This window comes from Ursus arctos, unplaced genomic scaffold (genome assembly GCF_023065955.2).
Source record: "Ursus arctos isolate Adak ecotype North America unplaced genomic scaffold, UrsArc2.0 scaffold_10, whole genome shotgun sequence".
Lineage (NCBI taxonomy): Eukaryota > Metazoa > Chordata > Mammalia > Carnivora > Ursidae > Ursus > Ursus arctos.
In genome coordinates this window covers 69264858-69280969 of record NW_026622764.1, presented here as the reverse complement: position 1 = coordinate 69280969, position 16112 = coordinate 69264858, and the positions used below count along the sequence as shown (strand labels likewise).

Sequence of the window (16112 nt, the reverse complement as noted above, 5' to 3'; positions counted from 1 at the left end):
TCGTGTGGCCTCCGTAGTCCCCACTGTCTCTGTTTTCTCTGCATATGTGACTGTCGGACAGGAGGAGGCTATAGAGTCGCCTGCAAGTGTGTGTAACACAAGCGTTCAGTCCATTCCAGTGTCTGGGACCCCAAAGGTCTGTGGTGGGGCCCAGAGATCTGAGCTTCTAACCATCTACTCAAAGACTACAGCCCGCGTGGCCGAGGCCAAACTTGTACCAGAGACACAAGGACAGCAGGCCTCAAAGAAAGGGCTCAGCCACCAAAAGCCCTGGAAAGAAACTAATGGCTTGGAGCCCAGGAGCTCATGTCCGGGATGCTTAGAAGCAGGTGTCCTCCACCCCGGCCAGGAAATGAGTACCTCACCCCGCAGTCTGGAGGAATGTGTACCCATCACACACCACTGCACACGCTGAGCCAACTCTCTCACAGAAAGGCCCTACAGGGGATGTCTGTCTAACCAGCCTCAGGCCACACTCTGCAGACATGGGGCCTGCAGAGAAGGATCTCGGGACAGCAGCTATCTGCCCCCAAGTGTGGTGACCCAGGCCTGAGGCTTTGGCAGAAACACAGTCCTGGGGTTACAGCTCTTGTCAGCGACACTGAGGGGTGAGGGGCAAGACCTGCTCCCTGGTCATCAGCACTGAGGAAGGAGCCTGGTCCATTTCTTGCAGTTCCTGGGGTTGGATACCCAGGGAGGGGACGGGCCATGGGCAGCCAACAACAGGGCCAGCACCCAAACGGTGACCCCCAGACCTCCCACATAGGCCAGTGGGCAGGCACTGGCTGGGCCGGGGGAGGCACAGGCCAGGCTTTCCCCTGTGAGGGGAGACGAACTGGTGCTTTGTCAACAGCAGACTCATCACCTCGCTCTTGTTACCTTCAGCTCTTGCAATGACAAAACTAGCTCAGGCAAGAGCTATTAAAATGAAAAGTATCTTAAAGGGAGGGGAGGACCCACAATCTACTAGGAGCTCCTGATTAAGAGAAAACCACTGACTACATGTGTTTTCATTACGTTTTGAGATTGGAGACGAGCGAGGCTCAGGAACAAAAGGCATCCAGCCGAGTTGCAGGGAAGAGAAACGAGCATTACAGCGCAGGCTCGGGGACCTGGGGGCTCCGAGAGACAGCGTCACAGTGAAACCCATGACCTCACGTACCTATCAGCATCCACACTGCAAAGCGGACCCACGTGCCCTGGTCCAGCTGCATCATGAGATAGACATTCACGAAGATGCTCAGGACGGGAAGTAGCGGCACGAAGGGCACCTGCAAAGAGAGCGGGTGGCGGTGTCAAGTCTGCAGGGGGTGGAGCTCAGGGGGACGGCGCCTTCGAGTCATTTAGCAAAAACGACCTAGGAAAAGCCCCCGCAGTGAGCTGCACCATTGACACCTGAGAGCCAGGGCAGGGAGGGGTGCCTTCTTCCAGGGTTGCCCTCAGCAGGCACTGTCTGAGCCTCATGGTCCCTGAGGCGGGCCAGCGAGCCCCTCCCCTCCAGACAGCCCAGCCTGGCAGAGCCCACACAGGGCGCAGGAGTGCCAGCGTCTGTGGAACCTACCAGGAGCTTCCCCGCAGGCAGAGCGGCTAGCTGCTCACCTTGAATGAAAGCTTGGTCTTGCTCTCCGGCTGCCTCCAGATGATGACTGTGACCAGGGAGCAGAGAAGGGCAGATCCAGTGAGCATAAAGATTGCCCACAACTTCCCTTTTGTCAGAATGTCCTTTGCAAGCACGGCCACAATGCAGAAGGTGATGATAAGAATTGCTGAGAAGGAGAGAGAGAGAGGTGCAATTCAATCTTTTTTCAAATCCCCACAGATATCCTCAGTTTTCCCCAAAACCCACAGCGAGGGAGGCTCTGTTTCCGTAGCCATCAACTACCATAAGCGCAGAATAACTGACATCACAGTCCAAAAGCAAGACAGGTGCTTGTCCCTTCCAGCACTTGCCTCCACAACCCTTGACAAGAAACCCTGCAATATCAACAAGGAGGACCCCAAACACCTTACAGGGAAGGGTAGGCTCTTACCGATGAGGCTGGTTGAAATGTTCACAATTAGCCCGGAGAATTTGGAAGGCTCCATATTTTTGGGTGAGAGTATGGTTTTCAAAGAAAACCGTTCTGCTTCTGGTAAAAAGCCTGTCTGGGAATCACTGGTGCTCACCAATTCATTCTGGTCCACTTGATCAAGCTCTTCGGTAGTTCTGGCCATCTGGTATACCATGTTAGGTTGCTCTGGCTGATACCTGTAAAGAAATGTATTGTATGACCATCATAATGTGCTTTCATTAGGCAAAAGGACACGTACTAACTCAAGTTCTTAGTGAGCTTTCAAAGGAAAGTTGCCCAGGACAGAAGGCATAAAATGGGAAGAAGATGGTCAGAAGGAGGCATTCTCCGGCAAAGTAGATACAGAGGAAGAGACCTGAGTCCTCGCCTTCTTTCTGTTCCTGCTTGGACAGAACACCCTCCTTGGGGTCTCTGATTTGAGGCAACTTGACCTTCTCCATGAACCAGCCCAGAGGAATGTCCTGAGATGGTTTCTCTTGCTCTGAGAAGTAGCACTGGCCCTTGGATGCTTACGATATTAGGCCACTTCCAATAAAACTACAGCTGAAGGGAGCGAAAAGTACAAACAGAAATAGAAAGCAGTAACATTAGGATCCTGTTGGGTGCCAAGAGCCAGAGAAATGTGTCTGCAGGCTGACGGATTTGAGAAATTCTGTTTGTGAGACTTAATTGGATCAATTTATTTTAAAACTCCAAATGCCTTAGAATAAATAACTTTATAGCGCTGACTAAAGGACTGAGCCTGTGGCATGATTTCCAAGACATAAGCTTCCTGCAAGTAAAGCGTTCATTTTAAACGAGGCTCCTTATCTTCCCACCCAAAATGAACAGAGCTCAAATCTTTTCTACCAGCTATGAAAAACAGAGTGCTTTCTGAATTATTTTGCATATAATCTAAGAGTAAGCATAAAGATATTTAACCATTTTTTTTTTTTTTTACTGATTCACTTACGTTAACACCTTTTGGTCAATTAAGAATGTGAGAGGAGGGGCGCCTGGGTGGCACAGCGGTTAAGCGTCTGCCTTCGGCTCAGGGCGTGATCCCGGCATTATGGGATCGAGCCCCACGTCAGGCTCCTCCACTATGAGCCTGCTTCTTCCTCTCCCACTCCCCCTGCTGTGTTCCCTCTCGCGCTGGCTGTATCTATCTCTGTCGAATAAATAAGTAAAAAATCTTAAAAAAAAAAAAAAAAAAAAAAAAAGAATGTGACAGGAACCTCAGAAAAGATTCCAGTGTCGAGCCCTTAGGAAGGAGGAAGTAGTCACAAAACCAGCAAACTAATTGTAGCCGAAGCTACACAGCCACTCCTGAGGTTCGACCCAAGTTTTACATAGAGTGGGTGCCACGCACATGGGAAATGGAATAAATGGAATAAATGACCTTGCCCGCATAAACACCCGAAAACAAGTAACGAGGCTCCTCCCAGGTGACCACCACTGGGTGTCTCCATGACTCCATATTCTCATGATAAATGCTCCCTTGAGCCTTTCCTGGTAGTGAGGAAGCAGAACCCCGTCCTTCCAGAGCAAAGGAAAATTGGAGCCCAGGGCCGTGCTTGGGGAGGGGGGCGTTGGGGCAGCCGAGCGCACCAGCACACAAGCCTAGGCCCCGAGCTGCTTTATTACAGCCATCCGGGGGGCTGGCCTGGTCTCCACAAGGCTAAAACAGCCGGAGCCTGGGAAGTCCTACTGACCATCCACCTTGGCCGCTCCATGCCACATACTGGGACTCCCTTCTCCACTGGCAGAGTGCGGTGCTGCTACAGAAACACCACGCTGCCCTCAGGTTCACAGAACTTGGATTCTCCCAATTCCCACCAGGACCAGTCCCTAGTCCCCTCCAACCTAAGAACCTGGACCAAACTGAAATCATTACCCTAAGCCTTCAAAAATTCTGTTCCCTGGACCAGGCCCAACAGTTGGGCTGAGAACCTGTCTCTATCCTCCTAACATCCCTCCAGAAAAATGAGGGCATGGGATAGTGAGAGGTGAGCCCCCTCACTCTTTTCAGTGATGTTCTCTGTGACTAGGCTCTCAACCACCAAATCCCACCCTCTCCAGGGCAGTTCCCGAAGGAACTATCAACAACCTAAAACTTACACCGTATAAATCATTAACTTGAACTTTAAAAGGCTAACAGGGTGCATCTCCATTTCTATCATGGAACCCAGAAGAGCCATACATACCGTAAGACCAACACACAGGCAGCCACCAAAGAGTAAGCCAGGAGAGTGCCAATTGACATGAGGTCCACCAAGTCCTTCAGGTCAAAGAGAAAGGCCATCACAGCTGCGGAGGAGATAAGCATCAGGATCCATGGATGGCCCACTATCATGGACAGCTAGGACCACCACCCACCCGTGATCCGGGGCACGTAGGGGGAGCTGCTTTTACTTGCTTCCTCACCCCAGCCCTTTCCAGGGAAAGACAGTGTGACGTCGCTTAACGGGAAGAAACGCTAAGGATTAAATCACAAACACGGTCCTCAGCAGACAGTAATAATAATTAACATTTATACAGAAAGCACTTTCATCAACATGACCTTTACTGATCCTCAGGGCAACTTTGCAAGCTATCCCTACACTACAGATGGAGAAACTGAAGTCAGACATGTTGGGAGACTTATCCAAGGTCACACAGCTCGGAAATGGATCTCAACTAGGTTCTTGTGTGTCTTTCTTGTGAGTCCAGTGTGTCTTTCTCTGCACCACACAGACTCATAGACGGTTATGTGTATCCATCCATCTACCCACACACCATCCACCCATCACCCATCCATCCATCTATCCATCCTCTGTCCATCCGTCACCCATCATCTATCCACCTATTCAGCCATCTAACCATCCATCCGTCACCCATCTGGCACTCATTCACGGAGAGCATGCTGGTCAGCGCACACCATCAAACGTATACACCACCAGACGGCACACCAGACAGCCTCCGGCTTCCCTGGGTGTATCGTCCAAAACAGGCATCAGTAGGCAACAGAGGTGAGCAGATGGATGAGGTCAAGTCCAGTGCTCTGGGAGGACTGGCGGGGGCTCCTAACCCAGGCAGCTGAGCATGGAAAGCGGCGTTATTCCCAAACAGTATCAGTACCTTTACCGTGATCCCACTTAAAAAAATATACAACATGCACGCTTATTTGAAAATCTTTTGTAATTTCTGTGAGAGTGTGTATCTCTATTTATACGGGTACACATGTCAAGTTTCCCATTTAAAAAATCACTTGCATAGATCCACTTTGGGATATTTTCAAATCACACGCAATCAACACAAGTTAAAACAGAAACACAAAACCATTTATTTTCCACAAGTATTTCTCAAACCCCTATAGATTACTCCAACTAAAACAAATTTAACTTGGGGGTAAATACCAGGATCAAAGAGCAATCCTGGGCCTTATGGATAATTAGAATAGTGTCCAACTGTGCATGCCACGGATGCCTACGTTCCCACTCACACTAACTCAAGCCAAACTTTTTCCATGTGGGATGATTTCAGAAAATCAAATACTTATTTACCACTCCTGCCAAATGAAAAGAAAGAGTAAATCCCTGGTTTGGTGAATGCATGTACTTTACAGTCACTTTAAAGATTATAGTTCGAGCTCCCTTGATCAGCACAGGAAGGGAATTAAAGACCAGTCTTTAATACGATCAAATTACATGTAAATACTGAAAGAACATTTACTATTTCCCATTCCTTAATCTCTTAAATATATTGGTCATACTCTGACACATGGTGTCCGTTAACCTGACCACTGAGATCATGGTCAGGAATGTACAATTACACAACAAATTTGTTAAATAATGAAAAACTAGCTTTCTTTCATTATATAACACTAATCCATAACACTAAGCACATTTTAAATAAGGGCATAAATACTACTAGCAACCATTCATGTAAGATGGTCAAATGTCTTACCAATGGCTATTTGACTAGTCCCTGTAGTACAGGCCGAACTGGTATCACGTGTCCTGATATCCCAAAAAGACCCTGGAAGGAGCCAGGCACTTTGGCATAAAAACAAACCAGGAACAGAGCGCCAGATCCGGGGTGTGGGTGCACAACCTCACTTCACCTCTCTGTACAATGGGCTGATAATGCCTCTCTCTTGGGGCTAAGAGGGGCAATTATTAAAGGAGAAAACATAGAAAACCAATAGCATAGTGCATATGCACGTAGTTTCCTTCAATGCTCCCCTTTTCTTAATCAGGGGCCCCTGGACTATCACATAGCTCCAAGGGTTCTTTGTGTACTGATTTCAGCTGTCACAACCGTCTTCGTGGTGGGGAACCAGATACTTGATAAGATAAATCTCCGCGGAGCCCGCCATTATTTATCAACTTAACGGCAACTGGCCTCCCCAGCAAGACCCCCAATGTCTCCTGGAGAACAGGTAGCACACTTCATAAGACACTGATCCTAAGGGAGTCTCATTTCCCTGAGAATCCACAGGCTAAGAGACACAGACAATTTTCAGTACTAACAAAAAGTCTCTTGGCTTGCTACCATGCAAGATGTCATCCCACCGAAGTCTACTCAGGAACATTCAGAAAAGGGGAAATACAAATGGCTCTGGAGGTACAGTGTGTGTTCCAAGCTCTGTTCAATGAGAGGGTAATCATAATAAAAAGATTAAAAATTTTTTGAGAATTCCATCACATCCTCTGTAAAACTGGCCTCTGCCTTTAGTCAAAGGGTGGTTATCTTGCAGAAAACCAGGTTGCAAGGATGCAAACCAAAAGTTAAAAAGACCAGTTCCAACTTCTCATAGACCAACACAATTCAAGGTGTTTCCCTAGGGACAGTAACTCAACTGTGAAAACACTGGCCTGTGGGATTAGTTCCAGTTCTTACCAGCAATGGCGCCCGAGGTCAACGTGGCGATTATTGGTGTTTTGGTCCTATCATTGATTTTGGCCAAAAATTTAAATAGCAGTCCATCTTCAGCCATGGCATAGATAACTCGAGGCATGGGAAACATGGAACCTAAAAGACTAGACGAGAGGAAAAGGCAAAATGCATCTGTAACACTAGCCCATCGGGAAGAAGGGCATCATAACGCGACCATCACGTGGTATGCCAGCGAGAGGGAGCCCTGAACTTCTCACTGAGAACTGCCACCCTCCAAACCACGTGAAGCCCATGACTGGAAGATGAACCCCAGAAAAAGCGCTTCGTGTGGAGTATGAACTCAGTGAAAGAATGGCGTAACATAACGTAAACATGCATGGGGGCTAGTCATAATTTTTATGAAAGGGAAATTCTGTACTTATTCCCACAGTATTTCTAGCTGAATCAAACAGAAAATAAAGCATCACTGGACTCATGAGGATTTCTCTGTGGTAAATCAATGTTTAGCAAGTATTTCCTGTATGTACAGGCTAATCGCGAACATCAGGGGCATAATGTTTCTTACTCAAAGGCATTACCTCCAGGCACCTGGGGGGCTCAGCAGGTTAAGTGTCTGCCTTTGGCTCAGGTCATGATCCCAGGGTCCTGGGATTAAGCCCTGCACTGGGCTCCCTGCTGAGAGGGGAGTCTGCTTCTCCCTCTGCCCCTCCCCCTGCCCCCGCTCGAGGTCTCTCTCTCTCTCTCTCTCATATAAATAAATAAAATCTTTTTTTCAAAAAGGCATTTACTCCCTTTTTCAAGGTAGCCTCTGCTTTATGGCCAAACTAAGGGCCAAAATACAGTGTTCAAAGAGGTGGCCTGGTCTAGGGGACAAGGCTGGGGACGACAGCAAGCCAGACCCCTGCCGAGCAGATGTCAGGAAGTGGGCTTCAGAGGCTTCAGGATGAAAATATCAGTAACGACTCGTGGGATGGTTGCTAACAAGAGGAGAAACCGCATCAACAGGGTTGGGGTGCTGGTTCTATTTCAAGGGAAAAGAGCGAGATTAGCGACACACCTGTGTCAGGCCTCGCACGGCCTACTACAGCTTACCCTTAGGGGCCTCACCTGGTAGAAAGTGCGCAGAGGGAGCCGACTGCCACCGCGTACTTGGCACCTTCCCAGCCCACATGCTTGAAGGCGTCGGGCAAGGGGCTGTCCTTGTCCAGGCAGAAGTATGGCATCATGAGCGTGAGGGCGGCAGACACCCCAAAGTAAGCAATGAAGCAAATCAGGAGGGACGCAACGATCCCCACAGGGATCGCCTTCTGAGGGTTCTTGACTTCTTCACCTAGAAGCAGCAAGGAGTCAGCCCCCGGAGGGCAAGCCAGTGAGGGGCATCCCCATGACCAAGATGCCCACAACACCCACAAATGACGCCCTATGGGAACCTTCAGGCTTCTGGGAACCATAGGCGGCCCTGCATGGACCAGAGGACCCATAACGCCCAGGGATGGTGTTCTCGGCCTTTACGGCCTGGTTCAGCCAAGGAAAAGACTTGTTGCCTTTGGCAGAAAAAATTCAGGAGGCCCGACTGAACCCAGCCTATTCAATCACCCGGATGACAATATTTTTAATGGCCTCATTTCTCCCGGATGACGCCCAGATATGAAATCAGGCTGCAGCCACGCTGTCATTATCCCGTTCGAGCAGCACAACAGTTAGTCACGTTCGTGATGCAGACTTTCCTGTCAGGCACTGCCACTTGGGGAAGTGATAAAAGGGGGGAAAAGATTAGCAGGAAGCTACAAATCTACACGGTACTCATGTGTGAAAGAGCGGCAGCCGGCACAGGCCCATAGGAAGGAAAAGAGCAACCCGTGGGTAAAATTAGCCCAGCCTGTCTGAGAGAGCGGAGGACCCGCAGCCAGGGCCCCACACGGCGGGCGGGCGCCGTACCTGTCGTGGCGATGCAGTCAAAGCCCACGAAGGCATAGAAGCAGGTCGCTGCCCCCGACAGGACACCGGAGAATCCAAAGGGCATGAATCCACCAGCACCGAGTGTCCCTTGTTTTGTGTCACTGGAAAAAAGAGCCAAAGATCATAACACCCACTTCACAGTCCTGAAGAGAAACCATTCCAAAGAGTCGTGTGCCCGCCCCTGTCCCTGGCCACTGCTGGCCTGGGACACTCCAGACACCTAGTAAATGATCCCCCAGGCAGCTGTCACCAGACCCTGTGGGCCACAGACCTCCCTGCTTTGCATGACCTAGAGCCAAAAGGGTACTCACTAAGCCCTTTCCAGAAGCACCCCTGAATACTGGCTTTGGGGAGATAGGGTATCCAACAGGAAAGAGGGAATAAACCAACAAATGAGGCCTCTCCCCCAGGACCGTCAAACAAAGAACATATACTTTAAAAGACAGAGCTGCTAAGTGGGTGCAAGGCCCCCATCCCAGGAACATAAGGCAAAAAGTCTCCCATATTTACTGGTAACTCCAGTCTCAAAATAAGCATTTTCAGAGATACCGAGGTTAAGGAAAGTGAATGGTTCTAGTCAACAAAAGCATTTCCTTAGCACTCGCATGCGCGTGGTAAACAGGGACACCTATATGGGTGGGGACCAGCGTTCAGCATAACTAGGGCACATGGGTGGGGCTCAGGGGACCAGCGTTCAGCATGACTAGGGCACATGGGTGGGGCTCAGTACATATTTACTGAAGAAATGGATACACAGCCGAACACATGTTGTGAACCCCAGGAATCCTTTAAGGTTCAGAAATAGTTTCAACGAAGTGGAAGCTGTGACTCTAAACAGTGTGTCCAGGCCTACTGAACAGCCACACAGAGCCTGTGGCCAGCTGCCACTCGCATGTTGGACAACCACTCCAGGCCCTGCCTGTCACGAAGTGATTCGAAGCCGCACACGCCCTGGTCCTCTGCTACCACCTGAAGAACAGCTCAACTCCCAGTCCCAGAAGGACAGCTTGGCTCCTCCCTCACCAGCCATGTCTTTTGCTGGCCTCCAGGCTGCAGGCTTTCTGTCGCAGTTTCTAGAGGATGGTCACGACCTCCCCATCGCCCCTCCTAACTCAACAGGCTGACAACTGCCCAGCTCTGCGGGGCAACCTGCTCCAGACCACTTGACTTCCAAACAAAAGAAAAGCCATTTAGAATACTCTGGTCCTATAAACAGATGTTAATTGGGTTAGCAACTCATTGGCCCAATTTATTTCAAAGGGATTTACCAGCTGACTAATAAAACAGACAGCCACTTTGGACACAATTATTTCCTAGTGGGGACTGAGCTTTGTACTGATTTCTAGAGGATCCCTGGTTTCAGGATCTGGAAGTCAGAGCGTGAAGGAGGTCCTCAATCTGGGACTCATTGTAGTTCAAAAAGTAGCAACGTTGAGGGAAACCCCAAAAAACACACAAGTGAGAGACAGAACAGGAACTGTTGCCAGACTCAAAGGGAAATTACCCACAACCCAAGTACAAACATGGCGGCCCAGGACAAGTAAGTCAGCAAGGCACAAGACGCACCCACCGCATCCCACAAAGGACACAGAATGCCCTGGTGAGCTGACTCCTATTATGAAAAGTTTTAGGTAGGCCAAAGTCTAAAACAAAACAGTTGACAGTCGAATAGCTCAGGAGAGGGGGATGAGAAGACGAAAGGAGACGGGGACTTATAATCGAGATGACTTCAGAGGGGCTCCTGTAGACCCCTTTAACTTCTGAACACAATTAGAACATGGGAAGGTCTTCACCAAGACTCTGAGTTGGGCCCAGCTCTCCTGTCCCTGCTGGGACAGACAGACAGGTGTGGAAGGCCTCCAGATGCCCACCTGCCTCCACAAAGCCCTCTAACAACAGGACTGACGTTACCTACGTTAAACTCCAGAAAGAGAGAGGCCTTGCAGGAGAGGACTAGGGCCGGGGCACACCTCCGTCCGCAGCCAGGTGCAGCAGGACAAACAGCACAAGCACGGAGCTATGGAGAGCTAGAACAAAACAAGGGCACCCTCCCCTGCTCCTCAGGACTGCAATGGGGGAAGGAATCAGATGGAAGGGGAGCCACACGGAAAGGGCTGCTCCTGTGTAAACTCCCGGGGCCGCCGACCATGGTACCAACTGGAGTGCTCCTCCAGCTGGGTCACCATCGCTCCATGGGTGCCCGGACACCACGCACCGCGATAAAGGACAAGGTCCCGGTATGAAAAGCCCTGTGGAATATGCTAGTAAGGGAAACATGCAAGGTGCAGAAAAGTGGGGAGGGAACGTTACTTTTTATGTAAGAAAGGAGGGACTATACACATAAATTATGTATATAAGTTATATACATAATATACAAAATAAATAGAAATATATACTTGTAATTGCTTGTATTTATTTATACAAATAAAAGCTGGAAGCTTACACACACAGAAATAATAAAAATGATTTCGCATGAGGGGTGGGAGAATGAGGTAGATGAAAAAATGAATGGGAAGAGACATTCTCAGTGTAAACCTTTTTATAGTATCATGACAAGTGAATCATGAGAAAACATTATCTACTCAAAAAATTAAATCTGACGTTTAACTTGGGTATTCTGCTCTCAGGGACAGCGCCTCACTATGGAATAGTCAGAACCTATTCTAGATGGCCTCAAGCCAAAACATTTACAAGTGCTTTGTAAAGGCTCTTTATGAAAATCAGTCATTGACCCATTATCTGGACATGGTGGCGGTACCCGGGCGGCATCTAGCTACTGACACATGGAGAAACGGGGAGGCAGGCCCTCAGGGGCTGCCGTGGCCCCCACCTGGCAAACATCACCTGGTGACCTGAAGCCAGACCTTAGCTCGGTGCCCCTTCCCCTGCAGCTGGGTTGACCAGCTCTTCTGCATGCCACTCAGCCGGTTACCCAGGAATCAGCAAAGGCGGTAACTGGCAGAGGAAGGAAGGAAAAGCTGTCTTGTGGTCACCACATCCTTGAGTCTGGGGTGAGCACTTGACAGGGAGCATCCACAGTGGTGGGGGGGGGGGTCCTCTCCTCTGCGTGGCCTTTTCCCACTGCATCAGGGGAAAGCATCCTGAACCCATACTCTGCTCCCGTAACTTCCATCTGCCACCTGGCACACCCCTAGTTGTCCCCAAAAGCCATACCCCCTTCTTCTACACAGTAATAAAACCGAAGTATTTTAGCTAGACACAGGAACGCTACGAATATAAAGATGGCATGTTTCTCAGACTCTCCGGCTATGAGGTGCAACCCCTTGATTTAAGCAGACACGCTGTATACATCTCCTGAGAAACATCAGGGGCATGAAGTGGACAGGGAGGCTGCTCGTCTCCTTTTCTCGTTTCCTTCCTGCTGCTGGGAGCCATCTTGGACCCCGGAGTGACGCTGGGATTGTGGGCCGTGGACAAAGCCGTCGGACGGAAGAACTAGATTCCTGGCCCAACAAAGCAACACGCTGGACCGCCCACCTGCAGATGTTGACCGACGAGCACTAAATCTTTATCTCGTGGAAGCCAATGTTATTTTTGGGTTTCCATCCTACCTGACAAGAAACCATGCAACGAAACCTTCTCAGCAGGCCTCCACGTGGCACTGCAGCTTTACACTTACTACACTCGCTCCCCACCACGGGACTCTGGGTAAGACAGCCAGAAGCAGCAGGAGACGAAGGCCGCAGGGAACCGGCCACACTGTCGGGGAACGTTCCTATTCCACAGCAAGACACAGACAGACTCCAGGTTCACGCGGTGTTCACAGCCAGGCACGGAGACAGTATCATAAAATCACAACTGCGTGGCCAGAACTGCCACCAAGGGCAGGCCAAAGCCCCTCCGTGCTGCGTGGTCTGGTTGGGAAATGCTCTACTATTTCAGAGAGACAAGCAATTTCATGCAAGACTACATGGCCATGGTCAGAAATACAAATCTATGGCTGGGAAAAAAAAAAAGGAAGAAAGCAGTTTCTAGGCTTTGATAAAATGAAGAGCAAGCTGCACCCCCGACCTGCAGCCTCTACCTCAGACACAGTGCTCCAGGGGTCGGGGGCAGCGTCATCCCTCTTCACCAGGACCCAAAGTGTGAGGACCCCCCGTGACGGTGAAGACCATCGGCTGGCACCAACAGTCTCTTCATAAAAACAATAAAATTAAATCTCCAGACAACCAGGAAACAAGACACGCCATCTAGATTTAATTCCTGACCTGAAAACAGCCACCAGCAAGAGAGTCGCCCCAAGTTTTCAAAATCTGCTGTTACTTCCAAGCTTATTTGGAACTGGCTTCACTCCACCCTGAGATAATGAGCACCAATAAAGTGGCATAAATATGACCGAGGAAAGCTTAGGAACGCTACATTAAAAGTCCTCATTCCTCAGGGGCAGCCGGCTGCTCAGTCAATACAGCATGTGACTCTGGATCTTGGGGTCATGAGTTCAAGCCTCACTTGGGCATACAGCTTACTTGAAAAAAAGGAAATTAAAAATCCTCATCTCTCTGTAATCGTTTCGTCTCCAAAAGGAAGGCTCTTTTCATTTGAACTGTGAACCACATACTACTTCATGCATTCAACAGTTTCGGGCTTGTGTTCTCATAGTGAACTAGCCACAGACCAATGTCTGTCTGGTGACCAGACCACTGGAAGATACGGCTGGGCCCTAACCAAAGACCAAGTTCACACATGACCACTCGGATCCCCAGTGTGGGACGACCTCGTTTCTCAGTCTCCCTTGCAGCTAGACGTGGCCACCTACTGGATTCTCACCAGTGGAATGTTGGCAGAAGGGACATGTGTCTCCCGGAACTGCCCTTGAAAGCACTGGGCACACTCTCTTCTGTACCCTCGTTCCCTCTGGGAGAGCTGGATCTTACCCATGGCCCACAGCCCAGCTCTGACCACATCCTAGGGCAGGACGGAGCAACCCACTGGATGACCAGAGTCCCTGAAAGCCTGTGCGCAGCCACGCTGGCCAGTCAACCTGGTCCACTCGTGTCATTTTAAAGCCACTGCATTTTAGGAGGGTCTCCTTATCAGAGCTGTATAAGCTTTGGTTGTAATTACAATAGAATCATAGGCAAAATCTCACTCCCCATTCTCCATCCTAGGACCCTAAGATTCACCTGAGAAATCTGACCAAAAAACATCCAAAAGACACATTCTAGTTGCTCGGCTTTGGTTTCCTAGATAATCAGAGCCTGCTGATGGGGCTTCACTGAGGGTCCTAAAAAAGCCCGGGTCCAAGAGCCGGCCTGTCACCTGCCTCCAATCCTGGGTGTCTTGAGTCAGAGAATATAAGGGAAACGGGGCCACTGGTTTTCAGGGCTGACACACCCCAAGTTGAAGCAGGGAGAGAGACTATTGTAATCACATTTTGATACTTCAGTAATTCTGAAAACCTCTGATAAAAGCCTGTGATAAAATCCCACTATTTCTTCTTCCCTCTATGTTATTAGTAGGAAGGCATTTCATAATCAAGTGATAGCACCATGGTTTCGCAGAGAAAATCTTTTCTGCATACAAAATTCAGACGTTGGTCATGAAACAGAATATGAGGAAAAATAGACTATTTAGTGAGTCTGACAACAATCTTCAACTACGTACAGTTTTAGAATTAGAATGAAGATTTTGTTTTCCTGAATACCTTCCTCTATCAGACAAATACACTGTCAAGTTCAGGGAGACGAAACTTGACACAAATTTCAAACCAAAAAAACACCCTTAGCTATTTTACTGCACAAAAAAAAAATTAAATTCAAATCACATTTTTTAAAAGGGCATGTTAGTGTTCTAGCCAATTACATGCCCCCAACATACGTGTATGTTGTTAAGTACCAAATACGAATCAACTTTCACACGCCAAGAGGAAGAAGAAACAACTCACTTGTTCAAGCAGCGATGACTGGATGTGTTCTGGAAATCCTCCTCCGTGAGCTGCCAGTTTTTAATCGATCCTTTCACAAATCCTGACACCATTATGAAGCCCAAGACCAGAACATTGACACAAGTGAATATTTTGTTGACCATGGCCGACTCTTTCACACCGAGAGTTAAAAGTCCTGAAAAAGCACACAAACAAGAAAATGTTGCCTGATGTTGTGAACTTTGTACCAGGCGAGTCCTTCCTACGACAGGGACAGGGATGGGACGAGATGGTGACTTAAGAAGGATCCAAGCGGGGGCGCCTGGGTGGCTCAGTCATTAAGCGTCTGCCTTCGGCTCAGGGTCCTGAGATCGAGTCCCGCATCGGACTCCCTGCTCTGCTGGGAGCCTGTTTCTTCCTCTCCCACTCCCGCACTTGTGTTCCCTCCTCGCTGGCTATCTCTCTGTCAAATAAATCAATAAATAATCTTAAAAAAAAAAAAAAAAAAAGAAGAATCCAAGCGGCACCAAACCACCTAAGATTTCTGGAAGCCCTGGGAATGGGGCTGAATTAATAATCTTTCCAGAGGCAGGGATCAAGACAACCGAAGTCCACAGCGTGCTTCACAAAGCTACCGAAGTTGGCCTTGCAGGCCCCCTCTGGAGTTGAGGATGCCACCCTCGGGCACCAAAGGACTACAGTGATGGGGACCACCACAGCCCACCACCCTGGGGTGCAAGCCCCTCCCAGGGATGAAGAGAAGGCCTCTCCCAGCACCCTCTCCCCTCACTAACGTACTTTCTTGGGACTCCCCTGAGGGGACAGCAGGATTTTATCTTCTCCAAGGAGGAGACGTTTGGCTCAGTTTGTTGGTAGAATGAGGGTTTTTCAGATGAGAAAATTATTCAGATTCACCCTGCAAAGTTAGCTGTATAAGCAATGACAACTTTCTGTGATTACGGAACCAAGAACCAGGAGGTTCGTCATCGGACTCAGTGCCCGTAAAACAATGTCTAAGCTAGACTAGCTATAGCTCATAAACTCACAAAAAAAAATTAAAAAGGCCCAAGTGATAAAAAAAACACAAAACCACATGACAACACTGTCTCTGAGGCTTAGGCCACATGATCACCCGGGGGTAAACACGCCATCTGGGGACTTCTGTGGCTAAACTCCTGGCTGGGGAAGAAAAGAGACATGGAAAGGTGTCCAGGTGACAGGTGACCACCACTTATGACTTGAGACTGCTGCCCTGCCACGTGCACCTTCACTTAAAGTAAAAAGTGCATTTCACAATAGATTCAATTGTGAAGTGAAGGTGTGAGAAAGGAAGTGAG

At 49.0% G+C, this 16112-nt stretch overlaps 1 protein-coding gene across 4 annotated transcripts in view; it reads right to left on the bottom strand.

The window, feature by feature from the left end:
- Window positions 1-16112, bottom strand: part of SLC7A1 (solute carrier family 7 member 1) — a 77428-nt gene that overhangs the window by 5501 nt on the left and 55815 nt on the right. For all 4 annotated transcript variants that reach the window (XM_026493071.4, XM_026493070.4, XM_026493072.4 and 1 more), the window contains 8 exons: window positions 14797-14971; window positions 8871-8992; window positions 8040-8262; window positions 6936-7075; window positions 4259-4361; window positions 2031-2248; window positions 1600-1766; window positions 1163-1271 (listed from right to left, as the gene is read on the bottom strand). In XM_026493071.4, the coding sequence (XP_026348856.1) occupies window positions 1163-1271; window positions 1600-1766; window positions 2031-2248; window positions 4259-4361; window positions 6936-7075; window positions 8040-8262; window positions 8871-8992; window positions 14797-14971 (1257 nt within the window). The remainder of the gene's footprint in view (window positions 1-1162; window positions 1272-1599; window positions 1767-2030; window positions 2249-4258; window positions 4362-6935; window positions 7076-8039; window positions 8263-8870; window positions 8993-14796; window positions 14972-16112) is intronic.